The following is a 23,909-nucleotide window of genomic DNA, read 5'->3' on the forward strand; positions in this document are numbered from 1 at the left end:
AATCCATGTACGATAACCAAGTTTGGAATTTGGTTGATTATGTGCCCGGACGTAAGACCGTTGGGTGCAAGTGGATCTTCAAGAAGAAGACCGACGTGGATGGAAACGTACACACGTATAAAGCGCGATTGGTTGCGAAGGGCTTTACTCAAACTCCAGGAGTTGACTATGATGAGACCTTCTCACCAGTTGCGAACATTAAATCTATTAGAGTGATGCTAGCAATTGCCGCATTTCATGATTATGAAATTTGGCAAATGGATGTCAAGACCGCCTTCCTTAACGGAAAGTTGGCTGAGGATGTTTACATGGCTCAGCCAGAGGGGTTTGTGAATCCGAAGCATCCAAATAGAGTGTGTAAGCTTGAGAAGTCCATTTATGGACTTAAGCAAGCGTCTCGCAGATGGAATCTTTGCTTCGATGAGAAATTCAAAGAGTTTGGATTTGTATGAAGCGAAGACGAATCTTGTGTATATGTCAAATCCAGTGGGAGTGTAGTAAGCTTTCTCGTTCTATATGTCGATGACATATTACTCATAGGAAACGACATCCCGAATCTGCAGGAAGTCAAGTCCTGGCTCGGGAAGTGTTTCGCTATGAAGGACCTCGGAGAGGCTTCTTACATTTTGGGAATAAGGATAGTAAGAGAAAGAAGTAAGAGACTAATTGGACTTAGTCAGAATACTTACTTAGAGAAGGTACTAAAACGTTTTAGTATGGAAAACTCAAAGAAGGGAGAATTACCGATACAAGGAAATGCCAAGTTGAGTAAGACTCAAAGTCCGAGTACCGAAGCTGAAATACCAGAAATGAGCCGAATACCATATGTTTCCGCAGTTGTCTCAATCATGTACGCTATGACTTGTACTCGCCCTGATGTAGCCTTCGCTTTGAGCATGGTTAGCAGATATCAAGGGAACCCTGGCAAAGCACATTGGATTGCGGTGAAGAACATCCTTAAGTACCTTCGGAGGACGAAAGAATGGTTCTTAGTCCTTGGAGGGAGTGATGACTTGAAGGTGCGAGGGTATAGTGATGCCAGTTTTCAGACCGATAGGGACAACTACCGTTCGCAGTCGGGCTGGGTCTTTACCCTAAACGGAGGAGCAGTAACTTGGAAGAGTTCCAAGCAAGAAACCGTAGCTGATTCAACGTGTGAATCAGAGTATATCGCAGCGAGCGAAGCGTCGAAGGAGGCAATATGGCTAAAGAACTTCATTGGTGATCTTGGAGTTGTGCCGGCCATAAAGGAGCCCATGGAGATTTTCTGTGATAACGAAGGTGCAGTTGCCTTGACCAAGGAACCGAGGGATCATGGTAGATCTCGACATATCGACAGAAAATATTACTTCATTAGACATCGTGTAGAGGAAGGACAACTCAGAGTTAAAAGGATATCATCAGAGGATAACCCAGCAGATCCGCTTACGAAGGGACTGAGTAGGGTTAAGCACTTGCAGCATGCTAGGGGTATTGGGCTGAAGGATGATATTAGTATAGATTAGATAGTATTTAGAAACATATAATAGACAAATGTAATTAACATTTGATGATTAAATAAAGGAGTTTTATTTATAAGTAAAGTTACTATCATATGTTAATTGTTTAACTATTGTTTCACTTTGCATGTTTTGACTTCCAGAATAATTGAGTTTATTAGGAATAATCGAATTATTCAAATTGTCCACAATCGTTCATATGTTGGAAGTAGATATGAATGAAGATTGTCATGAATTGGTGTGTAGATTGTCTAAATGGTGTTAGACATAACAAGGGTTGCTGCAACATTCATGAGTGCTTATGAACTGGTTTTGAGCATTGGAACAAACCCGCGCTTGCTGGAATCACTTTATGGAATACGATATAAAAGGTGATCGCAAGACGATAATATCATATAGTCTTAAAACCTAGATATATGGTTTATTATTTGTTAATTGATTGTACATTGATAATGCGAAAACGCATCAGTAACTTGGTGTTATAAAACGCATTGTTGTGTATAGCTGGTTAATGAATAAGTAAATGCATATAAATCGAAGTTTATCTATAAATTTTATCCTAAGAGGGTAGAAGAGATATCTTGGCCACTCGATGATTTGATTTGACTTATGTGTCGGGCCCGGTCAGAACTGAATTGATGTGTTTGATTAAGTTCTATGTCGAATAAATCGGAGATCGAGAAATCAAATGCTAGACTAACCATTCCATAGGATTTTCAGCATGATATCTAACAGAGGACTGTACGATCCCTTATCTAAAGGACAAGATTGATTAGATCAGAGTTTGATAGCGTCTTTGAGAGCTACGATTGCAAACCGAATTGTACTTGTATAGTTACTAGACTTATCCAAGTGGGAGACTGTTGGAATAGTGTCTAAGGCTGCAACTATATTAGGCAAGTATTTGATCCAGTTGTGCATGGTCCTTTTGGGTTGCCTTCACCATAGCAACTTGATGGATGATTTGTTAAGAGAGAGTAAATATTATAATGAATAATATATGGTTATTTGATTAATATAAGTCATAGATTAATTGGAATTAATTTGGTGACTTAAAGAGATTAATTAAATAAGAGGGTATAAACTGTCAATTGTTTGATAGTTACACTTTAGACTATAAATCCTTATCCATGATAGGATGGACGATTTCTAGGGCTTGGATAAGCCAAAATCGTCCATAGGGTTATCAAGGAAAGGATATGGATCAACTTAAAGTCTAAGTTATCCAATTAGGGTTAAAGCTGTAATCCTTAAGGAGTCTACAAGTATAAATAGACCCTAGGGGTGAGGGAATTCGACACACCATCTAAAGTAGAGATACTCTGACCGAATTCCTTCCCTCTCCTCTCTCCTAAATCATCTTGCTTGCTATTGGTGTTTGTAAGCCATTAGAGGAGTGACATTTGTGAATAATAATTCTTTTCATTCTAGATTCTCCGATTTGGGCTTGAGGATCAAGCTCCAAGATTTCCTGACACACGGTTTTAATCTTGTGAAAATATTGAGGAATTGACATTTCTCGTTGAGACACCGACATCAGTTCGTTCTCAAGGAGTTGCAGCTTTGTATCATTTTTCTTGGAAAACAAAGCAAGTAGTGTATATCATGCTTCATTCGGGGTTACTACATCTCGAATGTGTTCTAATATATCCTCCTTAACTATAGTTTTCATAATAAACATAGCTTTCCCTACCTTGATCTTCCATTTCCTTAACATTCCATTGTTGATTTCAACTTCTGTCTGACTTGTCTCAGTTCCATCTACAACTTCCCAGAGATCTTGGCCCTGCATGTACGACTTGATACAGGTTGACCAGATGTTGTAGTTACCATTCTTGAGTTTCTTAATGCCGCCTACTACTTGAAGATCGCCCATGAGTTAGGCTCTGATACCAGTTTGTTAACTTGAAATGGGTTCCTGTAGTTGTACACAACAAGAAACACACAGGGATAAAAGCTTTGAAGGAACACACACAATCTAAGCTTCAAGTGTTAGCTTGGTTTCTGAATGATAAAAACTAGATGCCAAAAAGGCTTACATCAAAAAGGAAACTGCATAAAAGAAAAGAAAACTTCCTATTAACTTCTCTGAGGCTAACTAAGAAAAGGTCAATAGCTAAACTTCAAAGCAAAATGTTACATAAAAATAAAATGACAAATTGGAACTAACAAAAGCATGCATAACACATGCATATATCCATTAGATAATAAAACTAGGTGTTGCTGTTTCAATATGGAGTTCTTTACATATTTAGTTGAGTTACTAGTAGCTAAAATTGGCATCATCATATTTCTAGAATATTGCTTTATCCAAATCCTTGCATACATAACCCAACGAAGGCTTGCCCCCCCCCCCCCCACCCTAAAAAAATAGAATAAAAAAAATACAACTAAGACATCGATGATAATAAGGGTTGTGTTGATGTTGATTCTTCCATTCCAACATATGCTTGAGGCAAAGAAGGTGGACGATAAGCACATATGGCTTCACGGCAATCAGCATCACTTGGACCATCTTTGTCAAATTCATCATTATCCTTTGCATCCTAACCAAAAAAATAAAAGTACAACATTCATGAGGGCGTTAACGTCTTTTCCACAAACACAGTCCAAGAAATCCAAATGTACCTTTACGGAGCATTTGTTAAACGTAGGAAGAAAACGGAACTTGGAATACTCATTGTAAGCAATAGTGACAACAAGGATTGGTATCGTCGCAAAAGATGCAAAGGGCTTTGACTTTAGTCCAAACAGACCAATCATGGTGATTTGCATGATAATGATGGCTACAACCACATGGTGATGAAGGTGGGGCCAATACTGCCCACATGTCTCGTATGTAGTTTCATACACATCTTGCATCTATATGGATGGATATAATTATAATACACATTATTATATTATAAAATTTTAATCACACCTAAATTGACAAAAATATCATTGTTATTTACAAATAAAGAACAAACCTGATTGATGAATACCACATATCCAAGAAGAAAGTAGATAACTAGAAAAGGAAGAAGCAATGGTGCAATCACAGAGTACACGATTCCAACAAGAAGAAAGAGAGAAACAAATGGAATAACTCTATAATAAGGAAATGAATAAAGATAATTGGATTTCTTTTTTCCTCGACCCCATGTATGCATTTTTAAAATATCCCATGTAAGCAATCCAGGTTGAAGAATCTCAAGAGAAAAACCAGATAAACCACTCGTCAAAATGTATGTCATAAAGAAATCTGCCTGAACATATATAAAAAAACAAATTATTAAATTCATATTCTAAAACAAGAATATAAATCTTGAAAATGTTATTATTATTTATTACTCACCCGAGCAGACACAGCCCTAGCAAGTCGACTTGGTATGTCTTTTGGGTTAATGAAAGATTTCCCGATTTGATCAAGTAAAGAACCAGATAAAACAGTTAAAAAGAAAACATTTCCCATTAAAAAATAAAAAACCATGTTGCTAGCTTTTTGTTCTTGTCGACTTCTTGAAACATATCCTGCTAATCTTGCCATTCCAGACATAACAAAAGGAACAACATAAACAAATCCACTAAGAATCACACTTGGAAGATAACCTGTAATAACTGAGCTCAATCCTGGTCTGTAGAAGTGTAACACAAATTATTTTTTTCAATAAAATGGAAAAAGATTAAATGTATACAAATTAAAACGTACATCAATTGAACAGCCATGGCTGGAGGGAACCATTTTTTAAGTTTTTCAAACTGTGCTATTCCTTGGACTGCAGTTACTGGAATAGCAAAGAATATAGTGAAAAGAATTTGTGTGACAAATACTCCAATTCTATAAAGTACCAAATGTTTATAAGGAATTGAAAGATTCTTCCACAATACATCTCTAGGTTCTGGAGCCATTTGAGTGATCCACATTAATGGATTTGGATGTTGCTGTGTTTGGGAGGCAAGGGCAGCATCCCAACGTGACCTAAATGTAACAAAAGCAACAGGTAGCTCCTACAAAGTAGAAAGTAAACGGGGGTTAATATTGTAAATTTTTTGTATGTGAGAGTAAATTACGAAAATTAGTACCTCAAGGTGGTTTCCAGCATATAGAATTTGATAGGAATGAAATGCATTAGGGTGGTATTTGGAGAAGAAATGATCAACATTGCAACTAAATGCTTTGTGTTCATCGCATAAAGGAACTCGGCGAACAAGAACAGTGAGTTGACTCGGTTGATCCCTTAGGTTACGAAGTTGCTGAATTCTTTTCATAAGGACAACCTTGTATTCCTAGAGATCACATGGGTAGGAAGGAGGTCACCTGTTATGAATTTCAACCTCACAAAAATATTCAAATGAAATAAAAAGTTTTGAACTTTATAATTCCACTAGTACAACATAGGTAAAAAAGAAAGTAAATGAGTGAGTGTACCTTGTGAAGCAGATATATTCCCAAAAAAGATATAAAGCATAATGATGAAAAGTGCACCCAAAGCCTGTGGAACAAAAAGAAGTGAATTATATGCATTTCTTGAATAATAATAATAATAATAATTTGGGGTCAGATAGTACTTAAGTGATTAAGTCATACCTATTTGATCCTTTAGGTATGTTGGAAATAGTGAAAGAGTCCATGGAACGAGCATTTGAAGATGGTCCATGGGAGACAGAACAGTTGAGTGGTAGAAGAACCATCAATCCAACAGCAGAGCATACCACAAAAAACTTTATCCTGTCGAGTGAATTCATGCAACAATTTTAATACATTAAGATCAGTAGTCTTGAGTGACATGAATATTTTATTTGAATTTTAACACTTAAAAGGTTACTAACAAAGAAGCAACGATTACTCATCAGTGACAGTTAGATACTAAATCTGATTTCAGATGCAAACTAAAAAAAAAAAAAAAGAAACATCGAAGAAATTATTCTAAATTTTGTGATCAACGCCAACAATTTACAAAAAGACAAAAAAAAAAAGGTGGGGAAAGGAAAGGTAGTTTTGGTTACCCGAGTTTAAAGAATCTTATGAGAACGAGTGCATCAAGGCCGAGGCTACAAAGGATTTCGTCCTCCGTCACTTTAACAGCATCGCGGATCCAATCAAGCGACGGGAAGAATCGGGTGAAGGAATGATCGAAGGAAATTGTATGTTGATGGCGAAGAGAGAGACGACGAGGGTAGTATATGTTGGCATTGGAATGGTGTTTCCGGAAGATGGAGAAGAGACAGATGATGACAAGTGCAAGGCCTATGTTGATGGTCGCCGATGCAATTAAGCTCTCCGCGTTCCTTTCATTGATTTTCCGGCTGTTCGACTGGAGGATGAGGATGAGGATGACGGAAGAAAATTGCAGGCTGAGACTGAGATCTGAGGTCTGAGGTATGAGGCCTGAGCGTGTATGGGGTGCTTGCCACCTTTGATACCACGTGGCGAAGCTTAAGCGAGTATTAATCAATGTTTTTTTTTCTTTTATTTTTATACAGAAATGATTTCATATTACGTTTTTAGTCATTTACATATATGTAATCTGGTAATCTCCATTGAGATCAATATTCTTATGTTATTGCGTTTGATTTTTATCAGTTAGGGATGATTGCGTTTTGCAACGGTTTTACTCATTTAATTTTTTGATATTATTTTTTATCAGTTAGGGATGATTGCGTTTTGCAACGGTTTTATTCATTTAATTTTTCGATATTATTTTTGTGGGTAAGTTAAACAAATGGTTCTTATGGTTTTGGGTAGTCTGTACGTTTGATCCCTAGAAAGAATTTTTAACTTGAACCATCCTTGATTTTTTTTGTTGGTTGCAATTTTGGTTCCCAACCAATATGAAAAGACCAATATACACTTATTCATTATTTTAGCTTATTGTTTATTATTAACTAAATTATTATAAGATTGTTTTTATATGTGTGGGTCTCACTTGTTCTTTTCTTCCTTCCTCATCGCCTCAGGAACTTCATCATCGACACCCCCTCCTTCCCCAACTACCGCCCCCCGTCGTACAACTTTGATCCTTTTTGTTTCCGATGATTACATACACAACACAAGGCTTTGAAGCAAAACTGGATTTCAAGCTCTATTCTCAAACCTGCAAATCTCACATCCTCTCCGTCCAATAGATCCCAACACCACATCACTTCTACTCATCATCTCCACCACAACCTGTCGGCACTGGCAACTTCTACCATTGCACCCGATGCCACCTGAACATCGTCTATCGTCACCAAAACCTGCAAAAACAACATAATATTATTGAAAAACTCTGCCACTTGCAGATCCGATAGTTTAGTAAAATAAATCAAAATCCAAACAATTTAGGGAAACTTGGTGATTAAAGGATTGCGAACATATCATGATTCATGTGCATCTCGATCTCTCTTATGTCCTTCTGCCATCTGGGAAATTGAATTGAACGAGTGGCGAGAATCAATTTTCAGAAAATCCACCAACCATCGATAGGTTTGCCTTCGTCCTGCCTTCTACTTTCATTATGTTTCATATTAGTTTGGTTCTCAACTGGGTTGAGTTTCAAAACGGGTTATCAAATTGAACGATTGAGTATGAACGAACGATTGGAGAGGGTATGAGGAGGAGAAAGATCGGGTCACCAGAATCTAGAACAGAAAAGAGACGAAGAGAATGAGAGGTAGAGATAGAGGGATATGAAGTTATGGAGGGAGGTGAAGCATGAAGAACTGGGAGAAGGAACGATTAGCTTTAGGGTTTTTATTCTTTATTATTTTCTTTTATATTATATTTAGTTTATTTATAAATAATCAATAAATAAAAAAATATTAAAATAGTTAAAAAGTATAAAGGCATAATAGTCATTTTAGAACGGACAACGACTAATTGTGCAATAATAATATAAACTAGGGATGGTCCGAATTAAAAAAAAAAAAAAAAAAAAAGTTGTTAGGGACCAAACGTCGAGATTACCGTAAACCACAGGGACCATTCGTGTAATTTACCCTATTTTTGTAATATTGATTTATACGTGGTCAATGGGAGCATTACTATGATATTGTCTTACACATAGAGCGTTGGATAATGTGTCAAAATCAATAATTATATTTGGTATATACTTGATCCAGTGCAACATGGTTCATTTGGGTTGCATTTTACCGGAACAATTTGTGGGAATGGACTTTTGAGAAGAGATTATTTATGTTTTATTAATATATTATAATTTCTAATATATTAATATGAAATCATATTATTTAATTAGCATTGATCAAGAATTAATTTGGAATTAATTTTGTGATTAAAAGAGACTAATTAAATATATGGAGATTGATTGTGTAAATCATTTATTCTTATATAGTGTGCTTGTGATCCATAGTTCTCTATGTTGGGCTAAACCCATGTGGTGATCCATGGATACTCCATGGAGGTTAAAACCCATGGAACCTAAGGAATGTGGGAAGTCATGCACATTAGGGTTTGCATGGTGTAACCCTAATCATGACATACTATATAAGAGATCCTCTAGCACATAAAATCGGCACTAGTGAGTCTTTAGAAGAGCATATCTGATTTTGTGAGTAAGAAATATTCTCTCAAGTCCTCCAAATTATTCGTGGTGATTTGTGGTTCCATTTAAGTTATTCACATTATTGGTGCTAGGCTCTTAAAGCTTCAAGGTTTCAAAGCTACAACAAAGGTATGTCATCTAACTAGAATTTTGTAGTATAGATACTCCCTTGTATGCTAGTTAGGATGATGCTTTGGAAAATTGAAAATTTTCATGTATATTAGAGAAAACATAGATCCAAAGCATCTAGGGTTACATGTACACCATAGGAGTGTTAGAATGCTCAAAACCTATCAGTGGTATCAAAGCCTAGGATTGTTTTCCAATATACTTGATGCTACTTGCTTTCTAATACTTCAAAAATTGATTTCCCGCTTTCTGGACAGTGGACGCGCCGAGTCCACTGGGGAACTCGTTGAGTCCCCTCACAAATCTGGCCAACTCGCCAAGTCAGTTCATGCACTCGACGAGTTGGTGCTCCAGAGTGCAGGTTTTTGATTTTTAAGGCTGGATCTGGACTAAGATCATTACCCTAAACTGTTTTTGAACTTATAAACGTATTTTTGATGTGGTAATGATCATGCTAATCCAATTTAAAAGATAATTGTCAAAGTTTCATGTTTTGTATTAGTTTATATGGTTAGGCTAATTACATGAAATTTGTTTGATATGAATTGTCTTGTTTATATGAGTTTAATCTAGATCATGGACATTACTTGGCATGCTTGTTAGTTTAATTGATGATCTTAATGGCATTTGATGTGCTCCATAACCTGTCCTTAAGTTATGAAAAATGAAAAGTCGCTTCTTTAAGAGGCATTAAAACTCATAGGTTATGGACTTGAAAAGTTTTGACAAGTTTCAAAACTTGCCCTCAAGTTTTGGAATTTGTAGAGTCACTTTAGAATACTTTAATTCCAAACCCTAGAATTTTAATAATTTAAAATTGACAAAACTGCAAAATTGGTCCTTTTGGTTTTGCAAAAATTGTGGATAGAAAGAAAAAAGTTTCCAACTTGGATAGAAGGTCCAAAATCAACAATTTTTTGTGGTTTTAGTCCTAAAATTAAGAAATTCAAGTGGTTTTAGTCCATGGAAAACCTAAAAGGATGATTTTGCCCTTTTGATTTATTTTATACATTTTTTATATTTATTTTAACATTTTTTAATTGAAAAATAAGAAATAAAAAATTAGCCAAACCCATCCTCCTCTCTCTTTAACTTTTCATTCTCTCTCGTCCTTCTTCTTTTTCTTCTTGAACCACCAAGTTGCAGCAAAGAACACACATATCTCGCATACCTGCAACTCAAAAACATTTCTTTCTTAATCTCCATCTTATATCTTTATCCCACCTTGCAAACTAAAACCCAGGAACTTACATACCCAATAAAACCCACCACCTAGAAAATCGGTGTCTCAAAAACCCCATAGCGATCCATGAAATTGATCGCTCAAAAAACGCATATGTATGAATCGATTTTCAATCCATCCTTATGTAGGATCGTGGTGGTGCCTATTCATCTATATGACAAATCGATTTTCAACCCATCTGTATCATTTTCTTCGTCCCTATCCACTAGCCACCTGTGTCGACCTGTATCATCTTCTTGGGTTTTGTAGATTCTACAAGATTTTGTAAACATATGGTTTGACAATGAACAAGAAATTATCTAACAACCTATTGATTGGAAATTGACATCTATCTGCAAATTAGAAAACAAAATTGAAATTAGGGTTCCATGGATAACACTTGATGGCATGGAAATCTACGGTGGTGATGGAGCAAAACCAAACGACGGTGATGATGGAACAAAACCAAACGACACCCAACTGGATTTATATTTTTATGGAGATGTAGGACGATGACTGTCAGATCGATTGTGAAAAAAATCATGTTTTACGATCCTGTGAACAACAATGGAAGAAGATCTAAAGAGATTATAGAGCTCGAGTAGAGAGAGAAGTCTTTTTTCCGTGAGATCTCATAGATTTCTCGGTGAAATCTCTTTGTTTTTCCGACAAGGATTCCAAGCTGTGAAACGACATGTGGGTCTCCAATAGTGGTTACTAGAATCTCCGGTGGTGATGAAGGGAATGTTACAATGATGCTACGTCAGACTAGTAAAGATTACACATTCTCGTTCTTCTCTTGTCAAAAACTCTTATTAACCATGAAGAGACTGTGGTTGCGAGTTTGCTCGCGAGAATAGGATTCTGGCGATCTGAGAACGATTGATTATTTTCGACGAACCAACAATATTGATTTCAAGATTTGAAATTGATGAGTGAGAGAGATAAAGAGAGTCAAAGAGAAAGAAAGAAAGTAAGATGGGGTGTGGGGTTGGCTATTTTTTATTTCTTATTTTTTAATTAAAAATATTTAAATAAATATAAAAAATACAAAAAAAGGAATTAAATGGCAAATTGGTCTTTTTAAATTTTTTAGGACCAAAATCACGGAAAATTCTTGATTTTGGATCTTCTATGCAAGTCGAAAACTTTTTGGACCATATCCACAGATTTTCGCAAACCACGGGGACTAATTTTGCAGTTTTGTCTTTAAAATTCAATCATTATACTTTATAGTATTATAAGTTTATATATATATATATATATATATATATATATATATGTGTGTGTGTGGGGGGGGGGGGTGTATAAGGGGGGGGGGGGGTTATATATAAAATCAAGTCAGTCTTACCGTTAGTAGGCCTCATTCACGAAGTCGGTCTATAAGGGGGGTATAAGGTTATCGCCTATAAAATGGCAGTTTAATGGGTTTCCACTCTCACCCACCGCTTCCTTGACTGGTGGAGAGTTGTTAGCCGAACGGGTAGGATAAGACTATAATTCTCATTAAGTATACTGATAATAAAGTAACTAAATGTTTTATTAAATTCCCGATCTTAGTTACTTTAGGAAAATGTGAAATTGATGCTAATCCATGAAAATTGTACTTTGCACCTTACCAAATCGTTGATGGAGTGTATGTGGTTAACAAGCACATTAACTTGGACTAGTAAGGGTGGAAAAGGGCGGATCGATGTTTATCATAAGATCAATGGAGTGTGTGTGGTTAACTGACATATTTGATTGGGTGATAAAGTTGAGAGTGCTAAGCACACATTTTGCATGGTTATTCACACATTGTTTGTGATCCTCGGTATCCCAGTCACAAACCTGAAGGGCATAATCGAGATTTAAACATGACATTGAATTAATCTCAAAGGATCTAGGAGTTTCAATCCAATTAAAACTTAATAAATATTTCGTTTTTCATGGTGGAAATTGGTAAATCGTCATCTACATACCTTCAAATATTTTCCAAGTTGGATTACGACATCCCTCTTCCAATTTGTAAAATGTTGTGTTGGGTCCTTGCCTTAATATTTCATTTGAGTGTTTTATTAAGGACTCTTTATATAATCTAAACTTGTCTTTCTTTCTTTTCAGATGTCTTCCAACACTGCTTCTGGCTCAAACCCAACTGGCTCCTTCTCTCTCATGAACTTTTGTGGGAGAGTCATCTTTGATGGTTCCAACCTCAATGATTAGATTACGAAAATCAGGATGGTCACTCCCTATGAGGATAAGGAATATATCCTAGAGAAGGATCTTAAGGAAATTGATGAGTCTTCTACTACTCTTGAGGAGATTGTTGAGTTTAGGTTACATGAGAAGGATGCCACCAAGGTAGCTTGTATCATGCTTGTCACTATGTCAGCTGAACTCCAAAAGTCCTATGTAGACTTTTACCCTTTTGAGATGCACCAGGATCTGATAGAAAGATACCATCAAAGTGCTCGTCAAGAGAGGTATGAAATCATCTCTTCCATGATAACAACCAGGATGAAGGATGGTGAACCCATCACAGGCCACTTGCAGAAAATGCAAAGGCTTGTGGACTAGTTGCTAAAGTTAAATGTGAACCTTCGTGAGGAGCTAGCTATAGATATCATTCTACACTCCTTACCTCCATGTTATGATCAGTTCCGAATGACCTATCATATGAACAAGGAGGAGGTCACACTTAGCAAACTTCAAGGGCTTTTGAGGACTACCGAAAGTGGTGTCAAAGGTAAATCGGTTGTTACTACTCCTACCACCGCCCCTGTTCTGGCAATTGGACAAGTGGAAGGGAAGAAGAGGAAGGCTCCCTCAAAGAGCTGCAAGGGAAAGTCTCTTAATGGATCCTCTTCAAGTGGGACCAAGGTTGGTTCTGTTGCTCCCATTTCCATTCCTAAAGAAGCAGAGTGTTTATACTGTCATGAAAAAGGGCACTGGAAGCGAAGCTGCCCTAAATACTTGCAGGATGTCAAGGATGTGAAGATTAAACCCACCCATGCAGGTATTTATACTATTCTATCTAAAAACTCATCATATACTAACTCTTAGGTGCTTGACACAGTTTGTGGATTTCACATTTGTTCTGATGTGTAGGGCCTAAAAAGAAGTAAGGATGTGGAGCACGGGAAGATAAACTTGATCATGGGGAATAGGAAGGTTTCACCTATCACCAAGATTGAAGTTGACTCTTTATTGCTTAGTAGTGGGTTAGAAATAGATTTGAATAATTGTTACTACTCATCGGATATGGCAAGAAATATTATTTCCTTTCATGGTTTGTACAAACAAGGATATAGTTTTTCATTTGATAATGAAATTGGTGCTATAAATGCTTATTATAATTATGTTTTTTATTTTAAAGCATTACCTTGTAATGGTGTATATGAAACCATGAATGTTGTAGACAACTTAGGAAATGATGTGTTGCATATCGATTCTTCTAATGAATTAGATAAAGCATGCTTGTGGCATTGTCGTCTTGGACATGTCAGCAACAAGCGCATAGACCAACTCCAAAAGGCTAGAGTTTTAGAGTCATTCGACTTAAGGTCAGATGACACTTGTGAATCTTGCTTACTTGGAAAGATGACTAAATCACCCTTCACTGGTACTTGTGAAATGAGTGAAGGTTTATTGGATCTCATACACACCGATGTGTGTGGTCCCTTCAAAACCGCCATAAAGGATGCTAACCGCTTCTATGTGACTTTTACTGATGATTACAGTAGATATGGCTATATCTACTTAATCTAATATAAGTTAGAAACTTTTGAAAGATTTAAAGAGTTTAAGCAAGAAGTGGAGAATCAGCTGGGCAGGAAGATAAAGATGCTCTGATCTGATCGAGGTGGTGAGTATCATAGTATTGAGTTCCTAGACTATCTTAAGGAGTGTGGAATTGTTTCACAGTTGATGCCACCTAGGACACCACAGCTTAATGGTGTGGATGAGAGGCACAACCGAACCTTGTTGGACATGGTTCGTTCCATGATGAGTTGAGCTTCATTACCGATCTCATTTTGGGGGGTATGCCTTAGAGACTACCGCCCATATCCTTAATCTAGTCCCAATTAAGAAGGTTGCCAAACACATCATGAGATGTGGACTGAGAAGGCTCCCACATTAGACCACATCAAGGTTTGGGGTTGCAAGGCTTTCTTGAGATGCGAGACTCACGACAAGCTTGAACCTCGGAGTGAGTGGTGTATTTTCATCGGCCACCCACAGAAATCCTTTGTTTCTCTCTTCTACGGACCGAGTGATAATGGTGTCTTCGTTGCGAGGAGAGGAGTCTTTCGTGAGAGAGAGCTCATAGGCCAAGGAGAAAGTGGGAGGCAAATTAACCTTGAAGAGATTCAACCTTCAAGCGGTGAAAGAACCTCAAACACTAGCGATCAACCTGAGGAGGAAAATAATGTTGAACCAATCGAAAAGTTCGTACCTCTGAGGCATTCCAGTAGAGTTAGTGTTCCACCCGAGTTCTATGGTTTCCATATTACTGTAGAAGGTGATACGTTTACCAGTGATAGCACACTGGTAAATTTGGATGAACCTAACAACTACAAGGAATCCATGGCGGGCCCCGAGTCCGCTAAATGGAAAGATGCGATGGACAACGAGATTCGGTCTATGTATGACAATAAATTTTGGAACTTGGTTGACAATGTATCGGGTCGTAAGACAGTCGGGTGCAAATGGATCTTTAAGAAGAAGACCGACATTGATGGAAAGGTACACACTTATAAGGCGTGATTGGTTGCGAAGGGCATTACTCAAACTCCGGGAGTTGACTATGATGAGACCTTCTCGCCAGTAACGAAGATTAAGTCTATTATGGTTATGCTAGCCATTGTTGCATTTCATGACTATGAAAGATGGAAAATGGATGTCAAAACCGCTTTCCTTAATGGAAAGTTGGTTGAGGATGTTTACATGAGTCAGCAAAGGGTTTTGTTGATGCTAAGTACCCTAATAGAGTGTATAAGCTTGAGAAATCCATTTATGGATTTAAACAAGCATCTCGCAGATGGAATATTTGTTTTGATGAGAAAGTCAAAGAGTTTGGCTTTTCAAGAAGTGAGGATGATTCTTGTGTATATGTCAGAGCTAGTAGGACTATAGTTAGCCTTCTGGTACTGTATGTGGACGACATACTACTCATAAAAAATGACATCCCAACCTTGCAGGAGGTTAAGTCCTGGCTTGGGAAGTGTTTCGCTATGAAGGACCTCGGAGAAACTGTCTATATTCTTGGGATAAGGATATTGAGAGACAGGATTAAGAGACTAACTGTCTATATTCTTGGGATAAGGATATTGAGAGACAGGATTAAGAGACTAATTGGACTTAGTCAAAGTACCTACTTGGATAAAGTGTTGAAAAGGTTCAACATGCATAATTCCAAGAAATGTTACTTACCGATCCAGAGCAATGTCAAACTGAGCAAGGCTCAGAGTCCGAGTACAGAGGTTGAGATAGCTGAGATGAGTCGAATACCATATGCTTCCGTTGTTGGCTCAATCATGTATGTTATGACTTGTACTCACCCTAATGTGGGCTTTTATTTGAGCATGGTCAGCAGATATCAAGGGAATCCTGACAAGGCTCACTGGACTGCAGTGAAAAACATTCTCAAGTACATGCGGAGGACTAAGGATTGGGTCCTTACCCTCGGTGGGAGTGATGACTTGAGAGTGGTAGGGTATAATGACGCCAAATTTCAAACCGACATAGATAATTTCCCTCTCAGTCGGGTTGGGTGTTTACCCTGAATAGAGGAGCAATTACTTGGAAAAGTTACAAGAAATAGATTGTAGCTAATTTAATGTGCAAATCAGAGTACATAGCAGCAAGTGAAGTGACAAAGGAGGCGATATGGCTGAAGAATTTCATCAGAGAGCTTGGAGTTGTACCAGCTATAAATGAGCATGTGGAGATTTTATGTGACAGGGATAGTGCGGTTGCTTAGCCAAGGAACCGAGGGATCATGGCAAGTCCAGACACATGAACATGAAATATCACTTCATAAGACACAAGATAAAAGAAGGACTCCTCGTGGCAAAGAGGGTATCATCAGATGAGAACCCGACAGATCCCCTCACAAAGGGACTGAGTAGGGTTAATCATTTAAAACATGTGAGGCACATTGGGCTGAGGGATGATAATAGTTTTAATGATTAGATAGCTTTCAAAACTTTTAATAGTTGAAATGTAATTGACATTTGATGCTTAAATAAAAGGTGTTTTTTATTTACTAGTATGGCACTGTCTTGTGTCAATCATTTACTATTGTTTCACTTTGCATGTTTTGACTTCCAGAATAATTATATTATTCAAACTATCCACAGTCGATCATACGTTGGAAGTAGGTATTGAATCAAGGCTATCATGAATTTGGTTTGTAGATTTGTCTGAATGGTATTAGACATAGCAAAGCTTGTTGCAACATTCATGAGTGCTCATAAGGTCTGAGTATTGGATTAAACCCATGCTCACTTGTATCACTTCATGGAATTCATCTTGAGTGATCGTGAGACGATAATATCATATAATTCTTCAAAACTAGATATATGAGTTGTTGACTATGAGTTGGTTGTACATTTATAGTACAAAAACGCATCGGTAACTCGATGTTATAAAATGTGTTGTTGTGTATGATTTAATAAATAGTTAGTACAAGCATATACTGTCGAAGTTAATATGTTCCTTTTAGTCCTTGGAGGATTAAAAGTGATATCTTCGGCCCCTCAATGATTTTGTTTTGACTTATGTGTCGGGCCCGATCAGAACTATATTGATGTGTTCGATTAAGTTCTATGTTAAAAAAATCGGAAATCGGGAAACAAACTGTTGGATAATAAGATTGATTGTGTTCCATGTGTTTGTCCGACTGATATCTTGAGAACAGATGATTATATGATCACTTATCTAAAATGGTACGTCTAAGTTCGACAAAGGCATTTAAGAGCCACGATTGCTAGTCGGATCCTGAAGTTAAACTTACAACTATAGTTATTAGACTTATCCAAGTGGGAGACTGTTGGATAAGATGTCTAAGTCCATAACTATATTTGGTAAAACTTGACCCAAGAGTAGCATGGTCCATTTTGGTTGCATTTCACCGGAACAATTTGTGAGGATGGACTTTTGAGAAGAGGTTATTTATGATTTATCAATATATTATAAGTTCTAATATATTAATATGAAATCATATTATTTAATTAGTATTGATCAAGAATTAATTTGGAATTAATTTTGTGATCAAAAGAGACTAATTAAATATATAGGGATTGATTGTGTAAATCATTCATTCTTATATAGTAGGCTTGTGATCCATAGTTCTCTATGTTGGGCTAAACCCATGTGGTGACCCATGGATACTCTATGAGGTTAAAACCCATGGAGACTAAGGAATGTGGGAAGTCATGCACATTAGGGTTTGCATGGTGTAACCCTAATCATGACACACTATATAAGAGATCCTCCAGCACATGAAATCGGCACTAGTGAGTCTTTAGAAGACCATATCCGATTTTTTAGCAAGAAATATTCTCTCAAGTCCTCCAAATTGTTGGTGGTGATTTGTGGTTCCATTTGAGGCATTCACATTATTGGTGCTAGGCTCTTAAAGCTTCAAGGTTTCAAAGCTACAACAAAGGTATGTCATCTAACTAGAATTTTGTAGTATAGATACTCAATTGTATGCTAGTTAGGATGATGCTTTGGAAAATTGAAAGTTTGCATTTATATTAGAGAAAACATAGATCCAAAGCATCTAGGGTTGCATGTACACCATAGGAGTGTTAGAATGCTCAAAACCCATCATAGAGAAGATCATTTCTATAACTTTGTCTTACACACAGGTCAAATTGTAAATTTAATTTTTATAAGGACAATTTCTATAATTTCACTGTTAGACACTCTTATACTTAAGACCATTACATAATGTTGTTTACACATGTAATGACCATTTCTATAATATGTTTTGTAAAATCTTATTACATTTTGGTTCTTATAATGAAATACTTGTGGGTGGGAGGGGAAAATATTGCCACTTTTGGATTTATAGGGCGGAGCCACATACGTTGGGCGTACATTTTGTGTAAGCAGGGCGTACGGGGTAAAGTCCCAAACCCTAATATTTAGGGTTTGGACCCTATTTATTCATCTTTATCTATCAACATTGGTTCTTTTCATCAGCCTCCATCCTCTCAAAATGTATTTGTAGCCCTCATCCACCTTGTGAAGCATTTCTAAGCTTGAGTGTGTGTGTTTTTTGCCTTTAAGGAAGAAGGAAAAGAAGTAGAGACCATCTTGGAGGAGTGAAGCACTTTAGATCCAAAATCCCATAATCATTTGGCATCACTTAGAGGTATAAAGTTCTTAACTTGGTGAAGTTATACTTAGATCTTGTTTTAAGCTTGATTTTATGTTCTTTTGGTCCCATAAGCTTGGTAATATGAGTAGGGGTTACTCTAATCCATTAGAGTTGTCCTTGTAGAGGTTTTGGAGCCTCTTGAGTCATAAAAATGTAATCTTGGACTCTACTTTCTTCTCATGCATGGTCTTAATGGATTAAGAGGTTAGGATCTTTGGTGTTGGGCACTTATTAGCCATGCAATACCATAAAGTTGGAAACTTTATGGTCAAAGACATCATTTTGGACTTGGATCTGTAAAATAGACTTAAGGGCTTAAGGATTAAGCTCTTACTGAGGTGAGATAGAAGCTAGTTGCGTACGTTGGGCATATAAAGGCATACCCTACACGTATGTGGTCAATAGGCTCGTGCCTGGTCAAACATCATAGCTGAGTATGTTGGGCGTACTTAGTAGGGTTGACTCGGTTGACTTTTTGGGAATTTTTACTTTTACCTGATTTTGACCAAATTTGACCAAGGGGTATTTTGCGTATTTTGGATTATGTTTGAGAATTGGTCATTTGGATGGATAAGTGACAGTTAGAGCTAAGATTTGGAGTCAGGACCTCATCATCTATTGTTCAGATCGAGATGTGAGTTTTCCTTACTGTAGTTTCGGGTCGAAGGCACCAAGTTCGGCCTATTGGATTGATATCCTGGTTTTTAGTATGTTGCTATGTCGTAGTGACATGTTAGGTTTGTATCCTAGTTATAGGATGTTGCTATGTGGTAGTGATTTGTGGATCTGCTTATTTTCCTGTTGACTGGTTATATGTTTATCTATTATGTATATGTCGACATATTATGTTGGGTTGAGGTTGTACTGCTTTGTGTTATAGCCAACAAACACAAGATAGACTGAAGTCCCAATGGGGTGTACCAGTCAAGCGAAGGCCTGGAGAACGGTCCAGACAGGCTGAAGGCCCGGTAGAGCGGACCAGACATGCTGAAGGTTCTAAGAGTGGGTCAAACAAACTGAAGGCCCTGTGAGGGCGGTCCAGTCATATTGTAGACTCTATATGCATGTTGTTTGTTATGATATTGTTATTGTTTGTATGGAGTTTGTATTTTGGGGGAACTCACTAAGCTTCGGGCTTACCGTTTTGGATTTTTTTGAGGTACTTCGGATGATCACGGGAAGGCAAAGGATTGATCGTGCACCTCCTCACATTTTATGATTTTGATTTTTGGGATACTTTGATATGAAATTATTTTGAAAATATTTTGTAATAAATAATGGTTTTTGGATGCTTGAAAAAGTTTTAAATTTTCATGAATTTTATGGATGTTAAACAGACGTTGGGTGTACGAGTTGAGTACTCCCTGCATACTCAGCAGATGGACGTTGGACTTATCCATTCTTGGTATTGGGCCATAGTTTGGGCCTTGTTGGGCAATTAGACTTCTATTTTGGGCTACTGTCTAATATATTGGACTCCTTTGGATTTAGTCCCATAACGGGTTTTGGGCCTAATTTGAAAGATTGGGCCATATTTGGGATTTGGGTTGCCATGTAGGATTTGGGCCTTTTTAGTAGTTGAGTTGGGCCTTGGATTTTGGCCAAGCTAGATAAAGGGTAAAAATGCTCTTTTACCCTAGTTATGGGCTAAGTAGTTTTGTTGGATAAGGTGTCTAAGTCCATAACTATTTTTGGTATGTACCTGACCCGACCCGACATGGTCCATTTGGGTTGCATGGAACCATGCATTGGATAAACTAAATGAGAGAAATAATACTTATGGTTTATTAATATATTATAAGTTTTAATATATTAATAATATTATTTAATTAGTTTGATCAAGAATTAATTTAGAATTAATTGAGTGATCAAAAGATAACTAATCAAATATATGGGTTGATTATGTAAATCATCCATAACTTATATAGTAGGATAATAGGCTCCATGGATTATCAAGTTGGGTTCTACCCATAGGATGCTCCATGGAGTTAATCCATGGATCATGGAAATGAAGAGTCATGTTACATTAGGGTTTTACCTAATGCAACACACTATATAAACCATGTGACATCTCCCAAAATCGGCTATGCATGCATACTTGGGGCTAGAGCCGATTTTGAGTGTTATACTTTCTCTCCAAGTTTACTCCATAGCATTTGGTGTTGTGTGAAGCATTTGAGGCATCACACTTGGGGTGCTAGGCTCACAAGGTTTCAAGGAATCAAAATCAACAACATGGTATGTTATTCTATCTATCATTTAAGTTAAAATGTTCCCCATGCATGCTAGATAGGATCATGAACCTTGGAAATAAATTTTGCATGAATCTTAGACAAACATAGATCCAAGGTTTATTAGGGTTGCATGTACACTTAGGAAGTGTTATAATGCTCAAAACCATCAAGTTTAGACTCTTGATTATGGGTCGAGATCCAATTACTAATTGGATGTTATTTTGATGATGATAGCACGGGGATTTTCCAGACCAGCAGACAGAGATTCATTTAAGTGATTTAGTAGCTAGAGGTGAGTTTCTTCATAGTCTTTAGTGGGTCGAAGGCATCAATTTTGGCATATGGTTTATTATGTTAGGATACTAGATGTCTGCGTGACTCTTGCATGTGTTGTGTGCTTGTATGTTTACCGGAGAGGGTCTGATGACCATTCTGTATGCTATTTATCTTTGTGATTATTGCATGTGTTATGTGTTTATCTGTTTATATGTTTATATGTATGTCGGGTGGGTCCCGATGACTTACAGATCTATATACCGAGCGGGGTTCGATGTTGGGCGGGTCCTGATGTCGGGCGGGGTCTGTTATGTGTTTATTATGTATGGTATGTGGTATTTTGGGGAGCTCACTAAGTTTTTTGCTTACAGGTTTTAGTTTATGTTTTCAAGTACTTATGGTTCGAAGGGGAAGATCCCGGGATGACTGCAGTGCACACACCACCTCATTCTACATTTTGTGATTACTTTGATGTTTTATGATGTGTTTGATATACTTTGTTTCACCATGGTTTTATGATGATGTTTGGATAATAGTTTTATTAATTTAAAAACGAAAATTTTTGGTCTTAATTTTGGGACGTTACAAGTTGGTATCAGAGCCTTAGTTTGAGGGATTCGGGCATACTCTTAGGTGTGTCTGAACTCAAACTAGGATTTGGTATAATTTTTCAAAACGGAAAATGTTTTATAAAGAGGGTTTTGTAATAAAAGAATAGGGTGTGGTGCATGCAATTGACCGAGATCAAGTAAGGTTTCCCAAAATACTCATACATGATTTATGATATGCTTTGATTAATGAAACAGTGAATCACATGCTGGTTAAGGCTAAGGATCTGCTAAGGATTTGCATGATAAAATGCTAGGAGAGATGCCTTTATATGCCTACTATATGAGCTTGTATACTTGCATGCTAGTACTGATCAGTTAGTGATAGGATTGCCTGATTAGGTTATGCTTGATTCCGATTACTTAATGATCGAATGTTGCTTGCTTTGTGCTTTTTAGGAGTTCTCACTAACTTCAGCTAACTAGTAATCAAATATAATAAGTTACATATTAAGGAAACTAAATAATTTTAGAAGGTTAGGTTTTAACTCTATTGGCAGCTCTTGTTTGAGTCCAACCGTTGTAGTGAGAGACCTTTCATTCGAAGAATTATCTAGTGTCAGTAATATGTAACTTTATCCATGAGCTAATTAGAGGGTGTTAGTAAGAGTTCCTTCTGCAGCTCATGGCAGAGAGTGGCATGGTGGTTGCCCTAGGAGAACCTAGGAAGAGATTTAGTGATGGGAGCCTTGTCTAATTGAGGAGTGTATGTATGTGGATAAGGAGTGACTTACAGGATTCAAAGCAATCCTTGAGGAAAGTATGGATAGATATGGAAGGTAGTACATGCATGTACTACTAGAAGCAGATGATCTGTACTCGAGTCAAGGAGAACTGTGATGAAACAGGGAAACTTGTAGAGTTTGAGACTCCTCGATATATATATATATATATATATATATATATGTATATATATATGTGTGTGTGTATGTGTGTGTGTGTGTTATGATGGTTTATATAGTTTATTTTCAGTACGGTGACTCTTCGAGTCAGACCCGTTGGTGGTTCTGGTGCCGGCGAGGGTTCAGGCTCAGGTTTTGGACTCGGACAGTTGGATGATCATAAGCAAGAGTTCATTTTGTCTGAGATTACCTGCATCATACTTAAGCAGACTCTTGTGATCTTTGGTACGATCAATGAGGGTATCATGAAGGTGTTGGAAGAGTGCTTTGGCTCCATCCATTTAAGATGGTAGCTTTGATTGGGGCACGTTCACTGACCTCCAAGGAGTTTAGGGCATGTGGGGATCCAGATTACTACGGGGAGAAGGACCCGATCGCGAGCAGGCGTTGGTTAACGGATGTCGCTAATGCCTTCCATACTAGCAGTTGTCCCAATGGGGAAAAGGTCAAACTTGCTTTTTGTATTTTGAAAGACAGGGCTCGAGACTGGTGGGAGGATGTTGGGCGCTTGGTTGGTAATGAGGTTGTTGATTCGATGAGATGGGATGATTTTATGAACCGATTCCAAGCTGAGTTCGCACCAGTGATTGACGTGCAACAGTTGGCGAGGGAGTTCCAGGACCTTTGCCATACTACTGAGACAGTGACTGAGATCATTTTGATGTTTGATGATAGGGCGTTGTTTGTTCTGTAGTATGTGGCAGATGAGGAGATGAAGAAGGCAAGATACCATGAGATTCTGATGAGTGATATTCGGCAGTTTGTGAGCCAATCTAGTTGTAGGATACTGGAAGATATGATTGCGAGAATTAGAGAGAGGGAGATTGATCTTAAGATGGAGAGGAAGAGGAAATCGGATCAGGTTCAGGTTTGAGGGGGTTCGGGAAAAAGGCCCAAGGTATTTGATTCCAGGTCGAGAGGCCAATAGGGTCGGAGCCGTTGTGGCAAGTGCAGCAATACGCATGATGTGGCGCGCAGGGTGGGTGGTTCTGGATACTTCAAGTACGGCCAGATGGGTCATATTAATAGGGATTGCACTGCTACTACCACCACCACCCTATTATCTGATCGGATTTGTTTCCATTACAATCAGAGGGTCCACAAGAAGGCCTCTTGTCCGAGTTTGGCAGCAACGAGACCAGTGG

At 37.6% G+C, this 23,909-nt stretch overlaps 1 protein-coding gene across 1 annotated transcript; it reads right to left on the reverse strand.

The window, feature by feature from the left end:
* Positions 1 to 3,889: 3,889 nt before the first annotated feature.
* On the reverse strand, positions 3,890 to 23,045 carry LOC145039478 (hyperosmolality-gated Ca2+ permeable channel 2.5-like). The gene is made up of 11 exons (XM_078987533.1): positions 22,955 to 23,045; positions 7,574 to 7,715; positions 6,486 to 6,914; positions 6,067 to 6,207; positions 5,908 to 5,971; positions 5,562 to 5,765; positions 5,188 to 5,486; positions 4,834 to 5,113; positions 4,466 to 4,744; positions 4,128 to 4,361; positions 3,890 to 4,045 (listed from the first exon to the last, which is right to left on the reverse strand). The coding sequence occupies exons 1-11, from the start codon at positions 23,043 to 23,045 to the stop codon at positions 3,890 to 3,892; spliced, it is 2,319 nt and encodes a 772-aa protein (XP_078843659.1).
* Between the last annotated feature and the right edge of the window lie 864 nt (positions 23,046 to 23,909).

This window comes from Lactuca saligna, chromosome 4 (genome assembly GCF_052625555.1).
Source record: "Lactuca saligna cultivar CGN05327 chromosome 4, ASM5262555v1, whole genome shotgun sequence".
Classification (NCBI taxonomy): domain Eukaryota; kingdom Viridiplantae; phylum Streptophyta; class Magnoliopsida; order Asterales; family Asteraceae; genus Lactuca; species Lactuca saligna.

Coding starts and splice junctions, on each gene's coding strand:
- LOC145039478 (XM_078987533.1), bottom strand. CDS start 23,045: ATGGATGGAGCCAAAGCACTCTTCCAACACCTTCATGATACCCTCATT. Junction 5,766..5,907: donor GAATATATCTGCTTCACAAG/GTACACTCACTC, acceptor TGTGATCTCTAG/GAATACAAGGTTGTCCTTAT. Junction 5,487..5,561: donor ATGCTGGAAACCACCTTGAG/GTACTAATTTTC, acceptor TCTACTTTGTAG/GAGCTACCTGTTGCTTTTGT.